Source organism: Betta splendens, chromosome 10, assembly GCF_900634795.4.
Source record: "Betta splendens chromosome 10, fBetSpl5.4, whole genome shotgun sequence".
NCBI classification, from domain to species: Eukaryota; Metazoa; Chordata; class Actinopteri; order Anabantiformes; family Osphronemidae; genus Betta; species Betta splendens.
Genome location: NC_040890.2, coordinates 6,177,151 through 6,202,642, shown reverse-complemented (window position 1 = coordinate 6,202,642; position 25,492 = coordinate 6,177,151). Strand labels below are relative to the sequence as shown.

General features: G+C 44.6%; 1 protein-coding gene across 4 annotated transcripts in view; it reads right to left on the bottom strand.

The window, feature by feature from the left end:
• The window catches only part of LOC114864290 (gamma-aminobutyric acid receptor subunit alpha-2), a 28,182-nt gene extending 3,292 nt beyond the window's left edge, over positions 1 to 24,890 (bottom strand). The window contains exons 1-8 of one of the 4 annotated variants that reach the window (XM_029165041.3): positions 24,456 to 24,890; positions 23,922 to 24,026; positions 22,259 to 22,368; positions 17,219 to 17,286; positions 14,888 to 15,108; positions 14,197 to 14,279; positions 13,345 to 13,488; positions 4,735 to 4,887 (exon numbers count right to left, since the gene is read on the bottom strand). In XM_029165041.3, the coding sequence (XP_029020874.1) occupies positions 4,735 to 4,887; positions 13,345 to 13,488; positions 14,197 to 14,279; positions 14,888 to 15,108; positions 17,219 to 17,286; positions 22,259 to 22,368; positions 23,922 to 23,992 (850 nt within the window). In that variant the 5' untranslated portion in view covers positions 23,993 to 24,026; positions 24,456 to 24,890. Of the gene's footprint in view, positions 1 to 4,734; positions 4,888 to 13,344; positions 13,489 to 14,196; positions 14,280 to 14,887; positions 15,109 to 17,218; positions 17,287 to 22,258; positions 22,369 to 23,025; positions 23,311 to 23,921; positions 24,027 to 24,437 lie in introns of those variants that run through there. The other 3 variants (XM_029165040.3, XM_029165042.3, XM_029165043.3) reach the window with 3 other exon arrangements.
• Between the last annotated feature and the right edge of the window lie 602 nt (positions 24,891 to 25,492).

Below are 25,492 nucleotides of genomic sequence, written 5' to 3'. Positions count from 1 at the left end.
GAGACAAACTCACGGTCAGTAGCAGTCCAGGGTCAGGCGATGAAACATACATACACTCATGGAACTCGAATACGCTGATGAAACTGGGACACTGAAGAAACACAAACAACGATCTGGCGGGGAACCGAGGACAAAGGTGGTGGTTAAATACAAAGTGAACTAATAGCCGATGAAGTGCAGGTGTGGATAATGCGGACCGGTACTAACAGGGAACAGCTGTGAGAAGAACAAAAACCGGAAGTAAAGCTCAAACCAAAAACAGAGACCGGGAGATTACCAAAATAAAACCGGAAACAACTAGACACAAAACCCAGATCGTGACAGTACCCCCCCCCCAAGGGCGGATTCCAGACGACCAAACAAAAAACAACAAACCCGAGCAGGGCGGGCGGAGGGAGGACCGGCGGAGGGACAGAACCAAAAACAACCCGCACAGAACACCGACAGGGCGGGCGGAGGGCGGACTGGGGGAGGGCAGAACGGGAACCCCCATCAAAACAAAACTCACGCCCGAACTCGACAGACCAGAGGACCTAACAGAAAAACAGAACAAGACCGAGTCCCAAAATCAAGAAACCAACACGAATGTCCATGAAACAAGAACAGAGTCCATGAGAGAAGTCCAGGGTGCATGAATAACCGAAACGTCCCGCTGCTCCTTCTTAAGGCGGGTGGAGACGCGGCGAGATCCTGCCCAGCCGCCTCTGCCCCCTCTGAGGCAGAGGGGCACACCCAGCGCCCCTGGGCTGGGCCAGCGTCCACGGGGATCTCCCCGAACGGCGATGTCCTCCTGGCGGACGCTGATCCAGGCGGTTGAGGAGTCGAGGGGGACGGCGCCGCAGGAGGCAGCACCATCCAAGCAGCGGGAGGTACCGAGGGCGAGGCCACCCGTCCGGCGGCGGAGCCAGAGACGAGGCAGGAACCGGAGGCGAAGGCAGACGTGGGGACGAGGCAGGAACCGATGCAGGTGCGGCCGGAGCCGAGCCGCCAGGAACCGATGCAGGTGCGGCCGGAGCCGAGCCGCCAGGAACCGATGCAGGTGCGGCCGGAGCCGAGCCGCCAGGAACCGATGCAGGTGCGGCCGGAGCCGAGCCGCCAGGAACCGATGCAGGTGCGGCCGGAGCCGAGCCGCCAGGAACCGATGCAGGTGCGGCCGGAGCCGAGCCGCCAGGAACCGATGCAGGTGCGGCCGGAGCCGCGACGGGAGCGACCCCCTCCTGGAGGTCCGCCGGGACTGCGACGGGCGCGACCCCCTCCTGGAGGTCCGCCGGGACTGCGACGGGCGCGACCCCCTCCTGGAGGTCCGCCGGGACTGCGACGGGCGCGACCCCCTCCGGGAGGTCCGCCGGGACTGCGACGGGCGCGACCCCCTCCTGGAGGTGCGCGGGGACTGCAGCAGGCGCGACCTCCTCCTGGAGGTGCGCGGGGACTGCAGCTGGCGCGACCTCCTCCTGGAGGTGCGCGGGGACTGCAGCTGGCGCGACCTCCTCCTGGAGGTGCGCGGGGACTGCAGCTGGCGCGACCCTCCTCCTGGAGGTGCGCGGGGACTGCAGCTGGCGCGACCTCCTCCTGGAGGTGCGCGGGGACTGCAGCCGGCGCGACCTCCTCCTGGAGGTGCGCGGGGACTGCAGCCGGCGCGACCTCCTCCTGGAGGTGCGCGGGGACTGCAGCTGGCGCCGCCTCCTCCTGGAGGTGCGCGGGGACTGCAGCTGGCGCCGCCTCCTCCTGGAGGTGCGCGGGGACTGCAGCTGGCGCCGCCTCCTCCTGGAGGTGCGCGGGGACTGCAGCCGGCGCCGCCTCCTCCTGGAGGCCGGCGGGCGCTGCGGCTCCGAGGGTGACAGGAACTGGAACGGCCGCAACATGGCCGACAGAGACTGGAACGGCCGCAACATGGCCGACAGAGGCCGCAACATGGCCGACAGGGACTGGAACGGCATCTACTTGGCCGACAGGGACTGGAACGGCATCTACTTGGCCGACAGGGACTGGAACGGCATCTACTTGGCCGACAGGGACTGGAACGGCATCTACTTGGCCGACAGGGACTGGAACGGCATCTACTTGGCCGACAGGGACTGGAACGGCATCTACTTGGCCGACAGGAACGGCATCTACTTGGCCGACAGGAACGGCATCTACTTGGCCGACAGGAACGGCATCTACTTGGCCGACAGGAACGACCTCTACTTGGCCGACAGGAACAGGGACTAGAACGGCCGCAACATGGCCGACAGGAACGGCCGCAACATGGCCGACAGGAACGGCCGCAACATGGCCGACAAGAACTGGGACGGCGTCTCCTCTGGAGCTGGCATGGCTACTTGCCGCTGCCGAGCTCGACGGAACAGACGTCGGGCCTGATCGGGTGTGCATAGCACCTGTGCGACAGGTGGTGCCCTCTGGTTGGGACACGACCTGCGCGTGACTGAACTGAACCTGGACAGGAACGTGACTGGACTGAACTGGAACCGGGACAGGAACGTGACTGGACTGAACTGGAACCTGGACAGGAACGTGACTCGACTGAACTGGAACCTGGACAGGAACGTGACTCGACTGAACTGGAACCTGGACAGGAACGTGACTCGACTGAACTGGGGCCGGAACAGGACTCGACTGAACTGGGGCCGGAACAGGACTCGACTGAACTGGGGCCGGAACAGGACTCGACTGAACTGGGCTCGACTGGACTGAGACCTGGGCTGGGCTCGACTGGACTGAGACCTGGGCTGGGCTCGGCTGGACTGAGACCTGGGCTGGGCTCGACTGTACTGAGACCTGGGCTGGGCTCGACTGTACTGGGCTCGACTGGGCTGAAGACTGAACGGGGCTCGGCTGGACTGGAGACTGGGCAGCACGCGGCTGAACTGGGGATTGGGCAGCACGCGGCTGAACTGGGGACTGGGCTAAACACGACTGAGCTGGAGACTGGGCTAAACACGACTGGGCTGGAGACTGGGCTAAACACGACTGGGCTGGAGACTGGGCTAAACACGACTGGGCTGGAGACTGGGCTAAACACGACTGAGCTGGAGACTGGGCAAAACACGGCTGAACTGGAGCCTGAGCGGCGCGCGGCTGGACTGGAGCCTGAGCAGCGCGCGGCTGAACTGGAGACTGAGCAGCGCGCGGCTGAACTGGAGACTGAGCAGCGCGCGGCTGAACTGGAGACTGAGCAGCGCGCGGCTGGACTGGAGACTGAGGACCGCGTGGGAGCAGGAAATCCTCCCAGGGAAACAACCATGGAGCTGGGCAGGTTGGTGCAGGCACGACGATCCGACGGGGCGGGGAGGAGGAAACCGAAACCATCGGCGGTGCGACCGGCGCTGGCGTGGTGCAGAGCGCGTCGCTTAGCTCGTCCGACTTCGCGCACAGTCGCTCATAGAGGCGACGAACACTGGGGTGATCTAACGCGGTGTCATCGTCCTCCAGCGTCAATATCGCCACCTCCACGGCGCAGCGCTGGTCCTTCGGGTTACTAGCCCGTCGGTAATCCTCCGCGAGGATCTCGAAATAAACATGTAGGTCGCTGGGTAGCTCGGCGCAGGTAAACTCCATACTTCCGCGGGAGAGTTATACTCGCCGTAAAAAAAAAACAAGGAAAAACAGTCACTGACCTGACCGGAGGCTAAGTGCTGGCTGGGTCCAAGTTTGGCCAGATCGTTCTGTCAGGGGGCGGCAATGAAAGGACCCACATGCGCAGCACGGAGGCAGGGTTATGATCAAAAGGAAGTTTATTTCCCAAAGCACGGTCAGACGGTCCAGGTCATACACGGGAGGGTTTAAAGCAGTAACAAGGGGAGCAGGCAATCTCGAGTCCAATGTCCAGGCAGGGTTCGTACACAAAGAGGCTCAGCAAAAGTACAGGCAGGGATGAGACAAACTCACGGTCAGTAGCAGTCCAGGGTCAGGCGATGAAACATACATACACTCATGGAACTCGAATACGCTGATGAAACTGGGACACTGAAGAAACACAAACAACGATCTGGCGGGGAACCGAGGACAAAGGTGGTGGTTAAATACAAAGTGAACTAATAGCCGATGAAGTGCAGGTGTGGATAATGCGGACCGGTACTAACAGGGAACAGCTGTGAGAAGAACAAAAACCGGAAGTAAAGCTCAAACCAAAAACAGAGACCGGGAGATTACCAAAATAAAACCGGAAACAACTAGACACAAAACCCAGATCGTGACACAAAGTCTCTTCATGTTTTCTCCAATGAAGCACATATATATCATTATATATATGTTTGTTGTTTATATATGTTTATATTATTTATATTACTGGCCCAAATGTACAGTATTAATTCATAAAAGTTCATCATCTATTTTTGGACATGTAACAAGAAACAAGGAAGCTGCATCCATAAATGTAGGGTTTACTGTGTAAAAAGTAGGTGGGTGTGTCTGTATATATGAGCCAAAAGCTATGAGGTGCTTTTTCATAAAATAATGTCTTTTAATGGTCTGCTTGACTGTTATGTCTTTCAGAATCTTGTGTTTTTATAGTGTGAGGTTAGTATTAGTCAGCTTAACTACAGACCTCCAGTAATGCTTCAACTGTTCTGTTAGTTCCACTTGACTTACTGTACAGAAAAGCCCAACTGGCCTGTAGAAGCACTGAAGCTTCTAGACACGTCACTTTTCCTGTAATGTTCATCACCCGCCATTTTGGAATTTCAGAAAGGAGAGCGCTCACAATCACACGCTCAGTGATAAAGTCCAACTCACCAAACACAGTTCTAGCTGGAACCGATTCTCTGTTCAGCCAAAACGACACTTGGGAGAGGATGACTGTCATGATGCACGGGAGGTACGTCTGGATGACAAAGTATCCAATCTTCCTCTTCAGATGGAAATGAGCCGTCATCACTGTGTATTCACCTGTGGGAACAAGAGGCAGGATCAGTGCGAAGCTCCACCACTGCAGCTGCTTTGACTGACATTTGAGAGTTGCTTTAATTACCTGATGTAATTCAATAAATTCACCCATGTATGGTGTAAATTCTGCCTTGTAGGTGTAACACACCACCTTCTGATAATAGGCCATACGGAGCCAGAAGTGCTTAATTAACTGAAGTTCTTTTCAATTATTCAGATTAGAAGCTGCAGTAATTGTTTTTTGTTTTGTTCTTCTGTGTCAAAAGCCGGGGCCCACTACCCATAATGCAACACCACCACCAGCAAGCAGGCCTTACATTATGATGGCGAGGTGAGATAGTGCTTTATAGATCGCCCAGAGCAAAAATAAAGTGTTAGAGAAAGATACGATACACCTGTACCACAACTACTACGCTACTACTGTACTACTAATACCGCTGCTACTAGTAATAAAATTGATGATGATGATGAATGTGCAAACTGTAACAGCAGTGATGCGGGAGCCGGATGGAAGCACGGACAAAGGTCCTGCGTTAGTGCTCGTACACAGGCATTTGATGGAGCAGCCTGTCACTGAAGGTGCTGCTCAGTGCACTCAGGGAGTCCTCTAGAGGGTGACTGGCACTGCCCATAACAGCCAACAGTTTAGTCATCAATTAGTAACATTTCATGTAGCCCTGAGCCTCTAGCTTTAAGCAGAGCTGAGGAACATGATGGTGGCAGGAGGAAAGGCCTAAAATAATTCATTATTAATATGTATTCAGTTATTCCTGCAACATTATTATAGGTCAGGAATAAATATACAGCTTTCTAATGTATGAGCTTGTCGGACTGGAGCTAATAATTTTATTAGCCAATCACATTGTAATTCTAAAGGAGAAATTTGCTCCCAACATCTTCATATGAACATTAACAAGTGTTTTTTTTCATTGTTTCTCATTTTTCATCATGCGCAGGATTCAACATTCATGATTACATTAAAACTATAACAGTAACAGAATGCATGCATGCATGGCTGAAGCCTAACATTCTTATTTGAGGATCTCGACGGCTTCGAGATGCCGTCTAAGACGCAGATTAAAGAGCCCACTTCAGCCGGGCAGTACATTTTTGATATGATAATCCACACGTACATACACAGAAAAGCAGACAGCCTGATTTTTCTAGCCACTGAGCAAAGCCTAATAGCTGACAAGGCAAACAGTGCCAGTGCTGCAGTAGCAGGCAGGCTTTCAAATGGAAGATATCTCAAAGAGAAGCCAAGATTAGACATGAGAAGAAAAAGATGTTACCCATGGCAACAGAACAGACAAACATAGCTCATTTGCTGCGATACTGAAACGAAGACCTTGATACGGCGCTGCCACTTGGTGCGAGGAGAAGCCTTTTCAGCAGTGGGAAAGTGGAAAGTGGGGGAGAACTACCGGTTATTCTGAAAAAATCTATGCCCTCTTTTTCATACAACTGTAGTTGTGTTGTGTGCATTTCCAGCAGTTACATGAGGCCCCTAATTCTCTCTGACACACACACACACACACTCACACACGCACGCACGCACGCACGCACGCACGCACACACACACACCCAGCGGACCCAGTGTGTACGCTAATGTAACTTCTATGCGGGTTCTGGGACACTTGCATGAACCGATTGAATTTGCTCCAGAGAAGTCTTAGGGGTGAGGCAGTAATTACAGCATGAGGATAGAAATCATACTTCCAACAGACAGGAAACACGTCGGTCTCCTACCAAAGCGACAGCAACGCCTCGCTCGTTCAGGATACGCGGTGTCGCTGCCACCGTCTGACAGACAGACGCCGTGCAACAAAAGACAGAGCAGCCAGCAGACGTTCCTTAGCTGCATGTTTGTTCTTATGCTCTCAAATGATCCACTGCATGTTTATATCATTTATATGACGCAACTGCACTTTGATGTTTTTACTTCATCAGGAAAAAACGCACTTAGCTTCATTTAGGTTTTACAGTTCCCTCAGCTCAGGTTGCTCTGATACACCGTGCTTGTGATAATCGGGTTCATTTCTAAAAAAAAAACATTATCCAACCATTCTCATTTAAAGGTCATCATTTATAAATCTTCGTGTTCATATCCCCTTAGGAAACAAAAAGAAAGTCTTCTCCACCAGACACCTGAACAAAAAATGCAACTCTATGAATAATCATTCATAACCAGCCTCCTTAATTCTTTACTTTTATGACCTACTGCAAACAAATGACTTCTGGTAGCATTAGCTAGAAATCTTGGACCATTTCTCCTCTCTGGCTTGTTATGTTATGCAGCCAATTTATGCTTAGCCTGGAATCTTTGCCATGATTGAGGCTCCAATAACAAATACGATGCAGGATTTAACTAAATCATAAATGTCATAACATTTTTCTCCTACGACAGGTACGAATACTTCACCATCCTTCACTTTATGCATGGGTGTTCTTTCAGTGGGGCGGCACAGTGGTGTAGGCTAACGCTGTCTCACAGCAGGGAGGTGACACTCTGGGGTTTCGTTGCCTCTCACTTCTCTGTGTGGGTTTTCTCCAGGTACTCTGGTTTCCTCCCACGATGCAAGGACATACTGTTTGGTTAATTGGAGATTCTAAATGTGGGAGCGCAATAGTGACTGATTGTCTGTGAGGGACTGGAGACCTGTACAGGGTGGACCCCACCTCTTGCTTGATTGACAGCTGACATGGGCTAAAAATGGACAAAACTGTAGATTCTTCATAATATATAACTGAGCATACAGTATAAGAACCAAGCTTAGTTGTGAAATGTGGTAATTCCTTAACAATACCTGAAATATGCCACATTGTACTTTATGAGAGACTGTTCATGGTGTTGAATAACTTGGAGGATGCAGGAGTCATAAAAAATGCTATTTTGGTGAATTTAAAGGAAAAATCTCTTTGGTTTGAGCTGTTTGGTTGATTTGGTCTCTGCAGGATTTTAGGCAAAACACTTCATTTCCATTGGGAGATGAATCACTTCAGGTGCAACTGTACATTGAGAACACAAAATTATATGAAATGCGAAATTGTCCAAAACGGTCCAAAGGACTATTTTGAAAGTATAAGCAATCACATTTAGGTCACACAGCCATCAATAATAATAATAATCAATATTTATTTTTTATCATACCATCTACTGTACTTGTATGTGGAACAGGTTGCTTTTACTCACAAATCAACGGGGAATTATAGCCTGGTTTCTCCAGTTTGTAGACATTTTAACCCCTAACCCTTCAGTACATGGTTTCAGTTCTTCAAAGTTACCTTACTGTAGTAAGACAGCGTTTAAAGGGGAATAACCCCACTGTAAGACAAAGAGATAAGGGCAGGGGCTTGTTGCTGTATATTCTAGAGCTTTTAGTTTAAAAAGAGCCAGATATTTCCCTCAGGAGTTGGTGGGAGAGCTACACATGACTGAATATTGGATTTACATTTGTCATGTGCCCAGAAACATGACTCAAATGAACATTAATATTTCTTGGGATCTACTAGACTGTTTGCTAAGAACTTAAGTAATAAAAATTAAATTATTATTTTATACTCAACACAAGTCCTGATTCTAGTTAACATTTTTACAGTATGCAGTGAAAGTAGCAAAAAAAAATTATAATCTAAAAAAATACAGCATAAACCTTTTGCAGCCATTTTTGGCCACAAACACAACAAAGGGAGTGTTTGTTTTGCCTTCCATCAAAAAATAGCAATGCATGAAATTTAATGTGTTCATTTGTTGCATATGTGGTATGACTGCCCTGTATGAACTCAAAAATCACCTTAGCACTAAGAATATAGAACATTTTTATAGTTGCATTTTTCCCTAGTGTCACTTATGCAATGAAACTGGCATTTAAATGGTTAAAAAAGTTAAAAGTAAATTATTATTTTATACTCAATACAAGAACTGATTCTAGTCAACATATTCATGCAGTGAAAGTAGCAAAAAAAGCTAAATAAATTGAAGAAATTACAGCTAAAACTTACTGTGGCTAGTCAAATTAAGCCATGTTAACATTTACAGTATATATATACAGTATATATCAAAATCTACTGTATTTCTTGCACGTTTTCAAGTACATATGCACGTTATTGTTATAAGACAGGGATACTGCTAGGCCACCATATAACACATGATAATCTCTGCGTATCAAGTGCGACACATTCACTTCTGTTCACAGTATAGTAACACAAAAATCTTTTAACAGCAAACAAACAAGCTCTTTGACACAGCGAGTCCAAAATGACAGTGACAAGCATAGGTATAGTTGAACAGTGGGATTGTGTTTGTGTGTGTGTGTTGACATGTTCACAGCCTTATGCAAGATGTCTGCCACGGCGAAGCCTCAGAGCATATTCATCGGCGCCAAGTGACCTAGTTTGAAAATACGCTACACCAAACACTGACACACAGTAATGAATGTTTCATTTAAAGTCAGCCAATCACATAATGCAGGGTGACTAGTTAAAACAAGACAAACATTTACTGGCAGGCGTGCTGCCTGCTACCGAGGCCTCGTCCACCACTTAACCTACATAGGTGCGTTTAGTGCACGCAAGGACTTTCATGCTCAGTGAGGATGAAGCAGCGAATCCCTTGATAGAGAGCTGCAGCCACTGGGGAAAAGCTCCACACGGGTAATTGATATCTATAGGGAGTAGTGGTGGGACACTTGTATCAGGCTTGTAGTTATGAAGTATGTTATGTAAAACAGTGTTATATTCATCTGATCTCTAACAATTTGAAATGACTGCTTCAATAGCATGAATGAATAATCGACTTGTTATATGTAAACAACAAAGAAAATAACCCTGTTAATGCTGAGATGTAATTTGGATTAATAACCGGATCTAGTTTTGACTCACTTCACTGGCCTAAAATACTTCAGCACGAAAAACCAGCACAGTTTATGAGAAAAGGACTCGCTCTACATGCTCAGGTGCATAAAGCAGCCATGTAACGCCACAGTGATGTCTGCAAACCACCCACTGCTCCCTTGATTTTACAGCTACTGGAAAGTCAGGAAGCGATAACTACAAGGCTGATATCCTCCACCAGGAACAAACCTCTTCAACGTTGGGCGGATGTAATTCATTCTCTACCTTTTTTTGCCAACAGCGACGCTTGTAATTCAAATTTCCTCTCCAGAACCTGCTGCAGCTACTCTTCTCAGAGGTCCATATCTGTGCTTGTATGCTGTAAATTATTCACCAGCGTATTTATTTTCTTAGCGGAGGAAAACATTTTTAAAAATTCAGCTTCCACACATCACTGATAAAAAAAAATGGCTAAAACTGCCCTTAATAAAGAATAAATAATTAAAACTTGTACATGTAGCTGTGCTTGAAAGGCCGTTATATATGGAGCATTTAGTCAAAGCAACTTAAAGATGAAAAACACCACTGGTCGGCCGGCACTTGATCACAAATCCTGCATCACAACTGATGCGACTGTGCTGCAAAATGGTATATCACAAAGCTCCTACAATCACATTCTCCTCTGCCAAGTAGTATGCTAAAATTAGATCCGTGCTGTCGCTCGGCAACACGGGGAATCGTGCATGACAACGCATCTGTCATCCACCGCAACTTTTTAACCTAAACAACAAACGGGGACGTAGCGCGAGGCTGTCAAACCATGCGGTGGACATGTTTAACCCTATTATAGCTGTAGCGTTATGTGACTTCGTCTTTAGCATCAGATCCCATCAGGCTTCAGAAACCACTTTTAGATTAATAGCTTTTAACCACTCATCAAGGCCTTGGCAGCGGCCTGCTACGCCTTTTTACCCACTAACGTCAGACGTGTCTGTTTATCCTGTATTTATCTGGTGAAAAACAACCCTCAGTGACACGTTGGTGGCCGTCAGCCGGTGAGCGTTAGGTCGTCAGAACCTGCGACCTCTGCTTTGTGATGTGCTGTTTAAGTTTTACTTAAACTAGTATACTGTCGAACAGTATATTGTTAGCATAGTAACGTGCACTGTTATATTGTGCGTCTCAATTGAGGTCCGCGGTTCTTTGTGCTCCATACGCTCGCGTTGATATCATTATTATTATTCATCAGCCGCAAAGTGCCGCTGCACAACGTCGTCCCCTTCTGCTGTAACAGTTAATCATCCACATCCACAGTCATCACATCTGACTGCACTGATCTGAAGGTCTATTTAAAGACCACCACATTCGCGCTACATGCTGACGTGCTCTGGCTGCTGTTACTACTGCGCCGCTCCACCCAGCCCTCCACCTGCTTCAGTTCTGCTCTGTTTGTACGCGTGCTGGAGGGCATTTACTTCAAAGTTAAAAACCACTGGAGATTATTTACAATGATCCCCACATGCTGTTCATCACTGTGCCACGTATTTAATTCTCCTGCTCTGTGCTGCCACAGCAGGGGGCCGTACCCAGGGGAAAATCATATTGCCTGAGAAAACTCTGTTCCCGGTTTTCTTCGCTATCTTAAAAGATTACGTGACCCATGAAACTGAAACGAACACGAGGCTGAGAATGAATTCCATTTATTAGGCAGCGAGGAGCTCTCTAAAACAACCCCTTTCTATCACCCGCAAATTTGATCCGCAATTGTCCAGTCACTTCATAAAGTGCCCTGTACATAAATGAGCAACACAACAAGATCACATCACTGCAGCGTGGCCTTGGTGTCGCTCCAGGGGCTCGATGACCCTCATCTCATTGACCTCGTTTTCAACAATCAGATCACACGCGGGCACCGCTAATGTAAGTACAACAAACACCAAGATGGTTGGCCATGGTCAGATCACCCCAGCCACTTGCCGACATGGTCAGGGACGGGGCCCACCCCCCGACCTTTCAGCGCAGACACTAATGTGTTCCGATGCATCCCCAGCTGGAGAATCGACCATCGGTGCAGGACGAGGCCCGGGCAGTTTCACAGCTTTCACCTCATCTTCCTTCTGATTAGCAGTGTACAGGAATGCTTCACTTATATTCACAAACCCATGTACGCACAGTGGAAATATGGCCCAGTTTCTTGGCATCTGTCCTAGTCTGTTTGCATGAAATGTGTTAGCTTGATTTTTAGTCCACATTATCGGAGGATATATAGAGGATTTTACTATTTCTGTTCAGGCCCAGCCTTCAGCACATAGAAATACTTTGCTACAGTATCTGTGACTCATTGTACTTAATATTGCTATAGCTGCCAGTTTTCTTACTGCAGCACGTTTTTTTCACACGTGACAGCTTTAGAATTTAAATTTAAAAGTAAATTCTGAAAACAATAAATCACAGGAACTTTGAAAGCAAAACATTCCAACCCTTTTCACTATTTATCACACATACTTAGCTGTAGCGAAATGTTATGGGCAAAAGTGTTCGTCAAAGCTCTTGTGCTTTATAACGCTACACTTGAGCAGCTGTTTAATAATGAGCTCGTCACTGTTACATCTACTAGCTAATGTTTCCTGCAGGTCTATTTAACAGAAAGCGCCACAACAAGTGCACAATGTGAGACGAGGACATAGATTTTCCTTTCATGTCACGCATTGCTGTGCTGTGAGAAACCCTTGTGTCTCTAAGCGTCAACATAAATCAAGTGAAGAACACCCGAGCCGTATAGCGCCTCTGTTAGCGTCCCTGACAGAGACGACGGACCAACATGCCCCCTAATCTTAGGTTGTGCCTCAGCATCTCCCATCTCTAGTTAATGATGTCTATGTAAAATCCATCCAAACCACACTGCATTCAAATGAATTCCCCTCTCTGGTTAATGAAGTGGAAAGGCTGCCCCAGCAGCAGCAGCAGCAGCAGAAGCAGCACTGCCACCAGCAGCTCACCTGTCATGTTGCTTTCACTTCTCCAGGCAATGCTAAGTGTAGAGTAACACGGTACAAGACAAGGCATACAGGGGCGGAAGGATGCAGTAAAGCCAGATCCCTGTTTTGTTGAATCTTTGTCATACAGTCGAACGCTTCTCTGCGTTGTTGCATCCAAATAAAGTGAGCAACATGAAACGCAAAACTCAGCAAGTGCTTCACAGCGAGGCACGGCCGCCTCCTGCAACATGTAGGAGGTTCAAGTTCAGCAACTACCCAAACAAGCACAAAATCCCCACAGTTAGACTTTCACACACACTGTGTAAAGAATAGAGAAGCTCCCAAATCCACAAAATTAAGCAGGCATTGATGCTGTCACAGTTTTCAAATTAACGCCGTGTTTACACAGGTTTCATCCCTACAGGGTGTTTCAGAAGCAGTAATAACATTCTACCTGATGCACACCACGTGGGTCTGTGTCCACTAAAACGCATTTCAGCAGCGTGGCTTCATAATTTGCAGCATTTGAGAGCCCCCTGTTTCCACCTTATTTCGAATCAGCTTCCGTAAAGGAATAACATTTATTAAGGAGGACATGGAGAAGTCGTGAGATGGATTTAATGCCCTCCGGCGTTCTGCAAAGCCTCACCTGTACTCGACTTGATAGTTTCCTGTCCGACCGTTTGCCCAAGGAGGTCGTATTGGTTCAGACGGGAGCTCTCACCTTCCACCACCACAGAGTCACTGGCGTTTCGAGTCCAGGCATAGGTGACTTCTGAGATTGTGTAGGCATCTAAAAAAAAGAGCGAGAGAAAGAGATAAACCTGGGGGAACAAATCTGGGGCGGCCACAACTACTGTACTGATGATTTTCTGAGAAATTATTTCAATTCCCCAAATGAAAACATTGTTTGAGGTATACAGTAACTAACACGGCAAAGAAAACTCAGCAGAATAGTCAGTAATTTATGAGCTTAACTTATGAGCCAATAATATGCGAGAAACTACGAATGTTACAAAAACATCAGTCGATATATTTAATTCTAATAGATTCTGACAATATTCTGTCAGTCCCATTAAACTGTAGTGCTTAATGCACTTACTGTAAGTAAAAAATGCCATACATTAATTAATTAGTCTGAGTAAATGCATTTCACACAAGTTTGAAACAATATATTAAAAGCAGCTTAAAGCAAAAGGTTTTAATGGCAATAAAAGTGTGATTAAAACACATTAAATTCAAAAAATGCAATAATTGGATGAGTTCAGTTTATTTTTTCCACAGATTTCTCAGTGACGTTTTCACTCACACTTTTATATGTCACTTACTGTATCTGTTTAACCACGGATGCAAATTGTGTTAATTTAAAGTCCCACTGGCGAAATACATGCATCCCAGCTTCACTCAGTTCTCTGTCGCCAAAGGACCAGTGAGGAGTGGGGGGAGGGGGAGCATTTTACTTAAAGTTGCCTCAGGCTCTATCACCATCAGAGTTACTCACAGCTGCCAAATTTTAGTGGACAGGAATGAAAGTCCATGGGGAAATCCTCCAGATGCATGGGGCACTCTGCATGCACAGTTAACCTGCATCCAATTCACAGAAAATGAAGGAGACTTTGCGAATGCTTAAAAAGGTAAACGGCACAGATTAGGCACAGTGTCAGAAAAACAAAACTCACAAGCCACATGCACTATTCAAGACATTTCCCATCTGCAATGCCTTGAAACAGAAACAGTTTGTCGTTACTATAACCAGCGGAGCAAAGTAAACGAGGCGCTAGAGAGCAGCAGAAATCATATGTAAGCGGGTGTGACTCCACGCGTTAGACATATTTATCTACCATTTATTCTGAATTCAACCACTAAAAATGATACATGTTTCTGTAGGGCTATGGCATGGTTTTGAAAGGTAAGTCTATGTTTTGGAATGATCTGGCTTATTGTCATCTGAGGAGTGTAAAAGCACATGTATGTGCTTTAAATTGATGAATGCTTTAAAATGAGCCTAGCACAACCAAACAGGGTAAATGACCAGCCTGTTTGTTTTTTCAAGGGTACCAATTAAATTCAACTTTTAAGATGTTATTCTGTATCTTATTTAATCTCTGGGTAAACATGTGGGTTTGTGTGTCTGACCCTTAACAGGAAATAGCATTCAGTGTATAATCCACTGCTTCTGTGATTGGAGTTACCTCATGGTGTACAACAGCGTCCCATCGTCTTTGATCCTCAGCAGTTTATTGGGCATGGTCATGTTATGCGCCACAGACTTCTTCCCATTGTGGAAGAAGGTGTCAGGAGTCCAGATTTTGCTCGCCATCAGGTTGTTTAGAGGCAGAATGTTCATTGGCCCGTGGAATTTCAACCTCTCGTCCTTCCAGCTTTGCCGGAAAAAAACATCTATGGTGTATTCCTGTGGGCAGGGGAGACAGATAAATCAAAGCATAGAGTTAAACGGCTTTTGATTCTATTACCTATAAATCTATTTTATGTTGCAGCTTTCCCACAAATGAAATGAGTCCTTCTCCAAAAATGTTAAATAAAACAGCACTTCCCACTGCCTGTGCTTTATAGAAGCCTACAGCGGTTCTTCACGACTCACTTCACCCACTACTCTAAACCTGCTTTCAGCTTCCTCTATTTGTCAAAGCTCCATCAAGGTGAAGTCCACAGTATCTGCAGACATCGCATCTCTCTGTAGCAGTGTTTTCCTAAACTGGCTTGGAGGCCAAGACAACCTCCTTGACCTACAATCCTCTGTTGTCAAAAGAAACCACGCGCAAGGAAGGATTTAGGGCAGAAAGCACTGCACTGCACTGTGAAATGAGTGTGTGTGTGTGTGTGTGTGTGTGTGTGTGTGTGTGTGTGTGTGTGTGTGTGTGTGTGTGTGTGTGTGCGCGCGCGTGCGTGCGTGTGCGTGTGTGTGTGTGTGTGTGTGTGTGTTGGCTTTCACACGCACCAAGTGAGCATGAGAAGGAGGGAGATAAATTCCTCCACAGTTTTTTTTTCCCATGTCACAGTTGAAAAGACTCTGACATTTAGATCTGGGGACACTGAAACTGTCTACTGAAACCAAGGCTAATTAAATTCTTCTGGGGTAGAGCAGCTCTTGCAGCAAAGTTTTGGTACAAATCTAGGATCTAGGTCTTGCTTTCATAGTTCTGGCCAGCTTTATTGTTGGCTGTCATAACATTGTGCTGTACCCACTGAGTCATAGGATGTGGGAGCGCATCAATATTATAGCAACAATTGTGAGAAGTCAGGAAACACAACCTGTTCAATGGTCAGACAAACTGTAAACATGCTTACTGTCAACCTTACTGATCTGAAATACTGTAAGTGATTTCATTTGAAGTACAATAAATAAACATGCTGGTACAATCACACTTTTCTATGTGTTTGTTAAAAAGTCAAATCATTTGAAGAAATCCTCCCTTGTGCTGTGTTTTTGAAATAAGGGCAAGAAAAACAAATGTACAGAATGACTCAAATTATTTGTCCTTGAGATGATCTTTAAGGACACGTTGCCACAAACACCACTCTACAGTACATGCAAATACATAAGGGCAGCTGAAAATATATAGCTTTATGGCTTTGGTTTCATATACAGTATAGACCACTGTCAGGCTCATGTTATGCTTGGCAATTGCTCTTGAAGTTAAATCTACAGTATATAATTTATTATACATACCAAGTCTATGCATGTGGCTCATTTCGAGGATAAAATCTGTCTCGTATGTTAATTTAAAAACCTCAATACATTTTAATGTATTGCCCTAGATACAGTATCTGAGCATTGATTTTACACCTACTGTATAACATCACAGTTTCTACCAATTATTGGTTATAAGCTGTAACTGACTCACTGATGTCTTTAGCCATTAAGTGAGAATGTGCCTTCCTGCTCGTCTGTCCATCTGCTAGGTTGCAAGATCATTTAAATAGAGGCATTAAAAGCAATTTCAATTTAATTAATTAGCGATCAGATGATTGTAGTGCGACTGCGCTCGGTTCCCTAAGTGGCGGTTTATGTTCAACCCAGTGCCTCCTAGTTTACATATCGCTCAGAGGCCACTGCATTGAACTCAACATCATAATTGTAAAACCAATAGATCAATCACTTGGAAAATGGGTCTTCAACAACAGAAGAGACGTTGATGATGTGATGTGAAGGTGGGCCAGTGTTTCAGAATAATAAACAGGAAAGCCCAGGATACACAAAGGAGTGAGTTGAATAACAAGAAGACTTTCAATAATTTATAGGATGAAAATTGTTGGATGACTGTTGTGTGGAATACTCGTCCTACTTCAGCACTGCAGCGTTTGTTAGTGTGTGGAAGGAAGGCAAGAAGGATGACACTATTAGAAAAGGAGGGGAAGGCGTAATGAAACTAAATATGAAGCAAAAAAAGCTTTTCTACCTTGAAAAACACCGCAGAGTAGAGTTAGTCTCTAAGCGCTTTACAACATGATGTGCTTGGACAATCAAAGCCATAAAAGAAAGGTCTGACGTCTGTTCTCACCATGTCTGTGTCAGAGACTGGTCCAAAACTGGTGACGTAGATGTTTGTCTTCACCTCAGTTACTCTGTCTAGATAAGAAACAACAATTAGAAGCATCAGGGCAGCAAAGGGGAAAACGCATGTCAAAGAAGCAAGTCTGCAAGAAGGAAAATGAACAGGGGGGAATATGTGAACGTTTACATGTAGCCTCTCACAAACCGCTTCTACATTTCTTTCACTCCCATTTTTAATTTAAAAGAGACTGTCAACATTTGAACCACAAGCAATTCTGTGATTCAATTGGGCTTCGCTGACACAAGTGAGAAGCAAATTACAATCAAAATGGGATATAATTAATGTATTATTAGTCATCACCATTTCATCTGAGCACACGATATTCCTGAGTTTGATAATGTTCCTGGGGGGTTAAAGAAAACAAACCAAACTAATTATGTGTCTAGAATTAAAGCCTGATCGCTCTCAATGCCCAAATTATGGATCATAGACTTTTCTGAAAAAAACTTTCTCTGATCTTTGGAATAAAATTAACTAGGGCAGAAATACAGCAACAGAATCATACCCCAGACAGAAACATGTAGACGAACACAAAGCTTTCTGTACAAAATAAATCTGAGCCATCGCTGCCAGCACCTGAGCCTCTTAACCACGATATGATGGTCAGCCATGTTAAAAACAGCACTGAGACCTAATAATCCCAACACAGACGATTCTTCTACTTTCTCTGACATCTGCATAAAATCCTACACTCAACAGGAGCTGAGCTGATTGTGTAAAGAAAAGCCACGTTAACGCAATTTATATAAAATATAACCTTTTAAAACCTGATGTGCACAGTAGCATTTAGTTTGGATCAAATTAACCTAAATAGCTCAACTAGAACTGACTCTTTAATAATGATAACAGATACATTAAATGTAATGCGCCACAGCAACGTGTAAGACTTTAAGCGTCCTAGATGTCCTAAATGTTCACACCGAAGAGCAAAGCCTCACACGCTTCCTATTCAAGGCATAATGTGTGACCGCTCCGGCGCTGGTGCATCAGGTTCATTTGCTTTCTCTACACTCTGTCTCTTTCAATAATTACTGAAGCTCGATTTCTCATGCACGGCCAATTAAAAAGGCTTTCACGTTTCAATCCTCAATCACAGCGTACTACAGTACACAGCGAACGACGTGAAAAGAACATTACCCAAAAGTCAAACGCCGTGGAGCGTGGTAAGGACAGCTGCCATCCATGTCCGTCTCACAGGGTGCAATGTGGGTCTGTGACAGAAAGCTTTAATATTTACAGCACTGGCTAATCGAGAGCATTTGGCAGCTTGGTGCCATCGATTTAGCGAGTAATGTCTGCAATTTGGTCGTGATCTCTTGTACAGAATTGTTATGTAGTCAGTGCTTCCAAAAAGTAAAATACCATATCTTATATCTACACTGTATATACGCTTATGCAATGATGTGTAAAAGCATTGGGTTATTTATCTCTATGTACATGTGTATACAAGCTTTTTCCAGTTATTACAGTGTAAGGAATGATGAAAAAAAACACTCCATACGTATAAACTAAACAGCGCAATGTGGAAATAAGATCCACCGCCAGACGACAGCTCGAGTCCATCTGCATTGCACGAGCGAAGCAAAGTCACAAGCTAAACTACAAATTATGCAAGCTCACGATAGCAAACCCAGACAAGCCATCCCGTAGAGCCATCAGGCAAAATATGTGCTCGCTAGTTGAAAATATCCAGAGTGCCTTTAATGCCTGGGGACGCCAGGCTGCAGAGGAAAACAACAGTAAAATGCAAAGTTGCTTATTTAGAAAGAACAATCGTAAACGCGTGCCTTTCATTGAATCTGAAGCGTTAAGTACAGATGGGTCTCCTGAACCATGTTTAATTGGTCAGACGCAACCTGTCTGTGTCAGGGGACTGAGCAACTATTCAAATGTTAACTCCTGCCAGTTGGGATGAAGGTAAAACGTCAACAAGGACCCAATGCTGTGTGTGGATGGACCAGGGAAACGCAGGAGATCGATTCTGGAAGGTGAAGTGATAACAGGCCAACGGTGACATGAATGCAATCAAACCGGCACTTCTTTGAATAAGAGTGATTAAATTAATATTCATCCTCCCCTATTGCTTAAAAATCCAACACAAAAAAGTGATTGAAAGAAATTCATTACAACTTCCGGTGTTTTAACACAAGTTAACAAGTTTTGAGTTATTATGTAGCCTTATATTATGAGCCACGTTTTTAATGGAATAAACAATCATCCTGGTGCCAAGACTGTCAAGTGTTACATAATAAGCATATTTAGGTGGGTAATAAGTCTATCAACCTAAATGTTTTATTATTTGGATGTAATTTTGAAGCTGCATTAATCAGCTTAACAAGTCATTACCTCCTGTTTCTTATGCAGGCATTGCCGTGTTGACGACAGAGAAAGGGCCTTACCTGGCAACACAATTTATTTTTAATCACAAATCCATAGCATCTAAACCAGTGACGGCGGCCTCTACAATGGAAGGTTGGGATTTCATCTTACACAAGTGCCTGGTGTAGCTACATTGCTGGAACATAATGTGTAGCTCCGAGCATTGAATTTGGTGATTAGATGACAAATTTCTGTACAGAAAACAAATTAGTAGCAGAAGTGTGAATATGAACAGAAGTGGGCTGCCTCGCAGTCACACTAATGATGATGATGTGGGAGCAAATGCTTTTCTGTAGTCACTCTGTAGTGAAAGCCACGTAAGCTAGCCTAGCCCTTAAAGAGACCTACTGTAGGTACACATACGGCTTCAACACTTGTACCAAGCGACAGGGAGCTAAAAAAAAGAAATATGCAGAATGAAAGCTGTAAGAATTATAATCTAGTCCAAAGCAGTTCCATTATGGGCTCATTATTACAGATATATGGCCATTTGTGCTTCTAAAAGCAATAGGTGTGTTGAGCCATGCATTGGCTGTCGTTATATTGTATTTGCTATAAATAAATTCAAGCAAAATGTGCAGCCTAAACCCACACAGTAATTCATTCACCGCTAAAACGATTACATTGGCTTTTTCTCTCCCCTGAAACCTTCTAGTAGCCCCCGAGGGACACGTGGGTTAATCTTGAAAACCTCTGCCCTAGATTCCTCTTTATCATTTGATAATCAGTGGAAGCTATAAAACTCCCATCTCTTGTTCGCGACGGTAAAAGACAGTAAAATGCTCATCAGCGGAGATTTACCTGTCTCACAGTTAAGTAAAAACCTCCAATCAATTAGTTAGCGTTCAATCACAGTATACAGCATTTTCTGCAGTGACAGCCCTTGTGCTGATTCTACCTTCACACAGCTTCTTAAAGCCTGTTGTTTCTCAGAGAATTTGTACCCAACAAACTGTCTTTTCTAGCAACCTTGGAGCATGGAGACTGTCCCCTGTGCGTCTGAATATGCAGCGTGTGTGACTGAGCACACCGGTGCAGCTGTGGTGAGGCTCTTTTTCAGCCATTACAAATGTGGTACAAAGTCAAGTCCTGTGAAGCGTAAACATGTTTTTCCCACAGGTGAGTCATGCTGATCTAATGTGTCCACAGCGTGGAAACCTCCATCTGATGGTCATTCTTCTTTTTAGGCTGAAATGTAAGCTATTGTGTCTGGGTTCATTATTAGGCAAAGTGAGCGCTGGGGTTCAGTTTGTGCTGGGTCCAAATCTGATTTAAAATGTAAAATGCTTTCTGCTGATACTTATTGTCATAGTGTGTCATCAGTAACTATGATATTACTATGGGGTTGTGCAACAGATATATTCTAGAAAACAGCGAATGATGCATTTTGTTGATTGATGATTTATTTAACAGAAGGTCGTTAAAAATGTAAATTTCTGTACCTTTAAAAGCGATTTGCTGCTACAAAAAGCCACACATACAAAATCACACCACTCATTGTGATTGTACATATAATTTAGGTATCCCCTTCTTCTGGTTTGTTGATGAAAAATCATTAAATAATGTCATTTTATCATTAAAATCAATAATGTTGTATTGATGCAATCACACAAATCCCACGCTAGACGACAAAACTGCTGTCAAATACAAGGAGCAAATAAATAATGGAGACTGTGAAATATTACCATCCACGCTTTTAAGGTAATTTATGCATCAGAGTAAACACTCGTGCTTTTCATACATAAGCACGGTACAGTACAGTATGTCCAGTTGTACATCCTAAGCTAGAGGAGGTCTGCTCCATATGGCATCTCCTAGACTGGGCTCATGGCCGCAGGAATTTGAAATTCAAATGGAACCAAATCCTGAGGGAGGAGCTCAGCTTTGGGGTGAGGGGCCATCTGGAAATGAGATGCCAAACATGGGGAATGATGGAAGAGGTGAGAATGGAAATGGAAGCTCTGTGCCAGTAAATCTAATTTAAAAAAAGTCAACCTTATCTGAGTGTTATATATTAAATTTAGAATTTGAAAATTTGAATATTCTGATATACAGTATGAATTCTTCTGACATTAAATTAATTAAATATTTTCAATGCATACATTTTATATTTTGTTTTTATTGAGGTTTCTGGTGCATTGTTTCTTCAAACTTAGTTACATTTAGAGGTCTGAAGAATAAGCAGTTTAACAAGTCAGTGGTGTGCCTGCGGTTTCAACCATGGAGCACAACAACAACTCACTAAAACATCAACATCAAGTCCAATCCTATTCTTTGTTCCGAACTTTCATTCCTTCAGTTTTTGAAATACCTCTAAAATAAAGCCCCCTGCGGTTTTCTGCGTGTCCACTTTGGCTGCTTTTACTTTCCAGGAAGTGTGATGAGTCTTATATAACCCAAGCCTTTGTGCACAGTGTGTTTGTCAGTTTATACTTGAGGGGATTGCTGTCAAAGGTAATCAGTGATACAAGGGCTGATGTTAAATTAAGTGTTCTCAGTCCAAATGAGCCATCAACCATTTAAAAAGCGGTAGATTCTACAAACCATCCACGTTGCTAAATTACAGTATGAAGTGCGGTACTTCAACATGACGCAGGCTTTTCTTACCGCCAAGACCAGGCCGTAGACGGTTGTCATATCCATCCAGCAGTCTGTCCAGGATTCGCGTGAACAGGGTGATGTTGGTTTTAAAGGCATCGGAATTAGCATTCACCAAACTAGTCAACAGACACACAAACAGCAACAGGATTACGCTTTGAATGCACTTCGAAACATTATTATTTTCTCCTGAACGTCCTTATTTATGGGAAGCAAGGCTTTATGATTATCTGGCATGTCCACACACACACACACACACACACACACACACACACACACACACACTTCCTCATCCACATTGATGACCCAGTTCAAGGCAGAACATCGGAGAGCCAAAGCCCAAATGCAGATGAATATGCAAATGCAATCAAAAATGGAGTTCATAGTAAATAAATTCAGATAAAGTCCTACATTAAAACTTGCCATAATTACAACAATCAACATCCTGGCAAAGAACATACTGCATATAATACTAAAATATCTAATTGACTTATTTTACCTCATTACTTATTTTAGGCTTTGTTACATCACATTAAGAATAATAATAATAATCACAAGCCATTATCACACACACAAACACAGCTATAAGCTAAAATTTATCCGCTTATCTGCTTCGATTTACTATTTTTATGTTGTTAGCATTACCCTGCTAGCAGTAGCTAGCAGTTTGTTGGCTACTAGCGTTAGTCTAAATTAGCTGCACTGCTAAGCATTAGAGGACGTGATATGCATCGGTTTTACCTCGTAATTGTTAAGTATGATCAACCTAATCTTACCTGGTGAACAAAGTGGCAGAAGAACAGCTCACCTGCTTTAAAATGGCCTGTACAATAATGGGCTAAAGCTAAAAGAGCAGCATAGTGTTTGAGTCTTGCTTTAGTTGTTAGCAATTTAATTTGCTGCAGATTATTTTACACAAAGTTGTTTCTCTGCCTGTGTTTTTAATACTGTCCTTTTTGAGAGTAGATATTTTTGTGGCATTGCATATATTGTCTGAAGCAAATCTTAGGTCCAAACCGAAAAACCTTTCTACAACATGACAATGTTTTTACACGATTTGCACGCGCCAACCATCATCTTCCGGTGAGAAAGGTCCACTCATCCTACAGTATAGCCCTCAGCCGTCCATCTGTGGGGTCCTAATGGAGCCTTGAGAGGAATTTAATCAACCCAGTTAAATAGCTTCTCTGTCGCCTCTGACTTTATCTTATGTCAACACTCCGCTGATGCCAGCGTGCGCGCGTGACCTCAATAGTCACTCTGTATAGACGCTGCTGCACCTGATGGGATGTGATGTCCTGAGAATGGAACGTATACAGTGTATTTATTCAAGTGTTGCTCTGTTTTCAGTCAATATGAATGAAACTCGATAGCTGTTTTGAGGGATTTCTGTTTAACGGGCTGTGGGCTGCATCACCTGCATAGTCTGCGTTTTTAGCCGATAATTAGCCCCGTGTCCAATGGGTTGTTTTACGCTCACACTGAGGATGCAGGAGGCGATAAACGCTCTCTTCTCATGCGCAATGTGGCTCCACTGATAACAGTCCGACGGGCCTATTGTTAATTCTGGATAAATGGAGACCTCCGGTGCGTCCGCGAGGACAGGAGGAGCGATCCCGCACATCCCGCACATCCCGCAGCTCGCGCGTCGCCTCCCATTCAAAGGGCTCACCTGGTTTTCCAGAGAGCGCTGAGCGCCAGGAGGCAGATGAGAAGTGGAGACGCGCTCTCTCTGCTCCACATGGCTGCTTCAACACCTACACACAGCAGGGCCGCTCTGAAATGACCGGAGGTTCAGTTTAACCGGCCTGACGTGCCACTGGATTTTATTTATGTGACCTACATAGTCGTCAGCGCTACTTATTTCTTGAGGTTCCCCCTTAGCGCGCAAAAGAAGGCGCACCAAAAAAAAAAAAAAAAGCAGCAACTGACAGTAATTAGTATTCAGTGACACGTCCCACGCCTCCACTCACTGAACGTTACTGCTACCAAAATGTTTAGGTATTTGTGTCAATATTTAGACGCAAAAATGTCAATAAATGCAGAATATTGGCGGTAACATTATAACACCAGTGCCGGAGACGCGACGCTCCTTTCCAGTGATTTACAACAAACCATCATGTAACGGATAATAATAAAATAGAGCGTTTCTTTGTCTCTGAGGTAAAAATAAGAAACGCACGCTCACCTCAAGTGCACTATGTACCTGCTGAAGCCGGAATCGTCGAAGATGCAGGAAAGTTGAGATCAATTCACCGCTGGCTCCTGTTTTGATGAGACTGAATGAGTGCAAGTCTGTCATGAGAACAAAGCTATGAGCGCTGATATATCACAGTCTGAGGCAGCAGCTGCAGGAATGCACCCGAAATGCAGCGGCATTCATGGTGTCCCCGAATGTGATCATGAAAAATGAACAGAAACGATAATAATGAGAGGAGGAAAAAATAGAAAAGATAGAAAATAAAAATGAAATTAAAAAAAAACAGGCCGTTGAGGGAACTGATCCTGGCTTCAAATCGTCCTATTCAGCATCCTCCTCAGCCGGTACACAAGCTCGATGTGAATCGTGATAAGAAAGAAGCACATCTCAGTCTCCCTCGTCTCAACACAAAAAACTACAAAGGCTGAGGAGCACTCACTGGGTCCTAGAGGTAGTTTAGTATGCACTGAGTCTCCTGCACAGCGAGCTGGGGACGTGGGGTTGTTAATGAATGTGCTTTCCACTCAGTCATTTATTAGTGGCATATTGATTATGCAGAGACAAGCCGCACTGCTGGGCTGTGATGGAAATGACACGTTTGGGGGAGAATGTGGCTATAAACCATTCATTTTTTGTACGTGTGCCCACGGCCGCTCGATATTTTAGGGCTGTTAAAATAAGTATTTAATATGGACGTGTTTACTGGAAGGAAGCAGCCTTGAAGGCAGCAATTAGACCGCAGGACACTCTCCAGTCACATGCACTGACTAACGACTTGAGCAGAGTGGCAACTACATCCTTTTAATGGCACACCAGCTTCTAATATACATGACTGATCTAAAATGAAAGGTTAATGAACTGGTTTAAATACAGTATTATTCCCAGTAAAATGCTCCGTTGTGTCGGTCAGTTTGGACCCACACATGTTTACTGTGTTTATTTCTCAAACACAAATGGGGGTCTCACGTAATATTTGTTACATATGAATGATTACAAATGAAAAGCTCATTAAACTAATAAATAGCTCAAAAAAGAACGCCCAG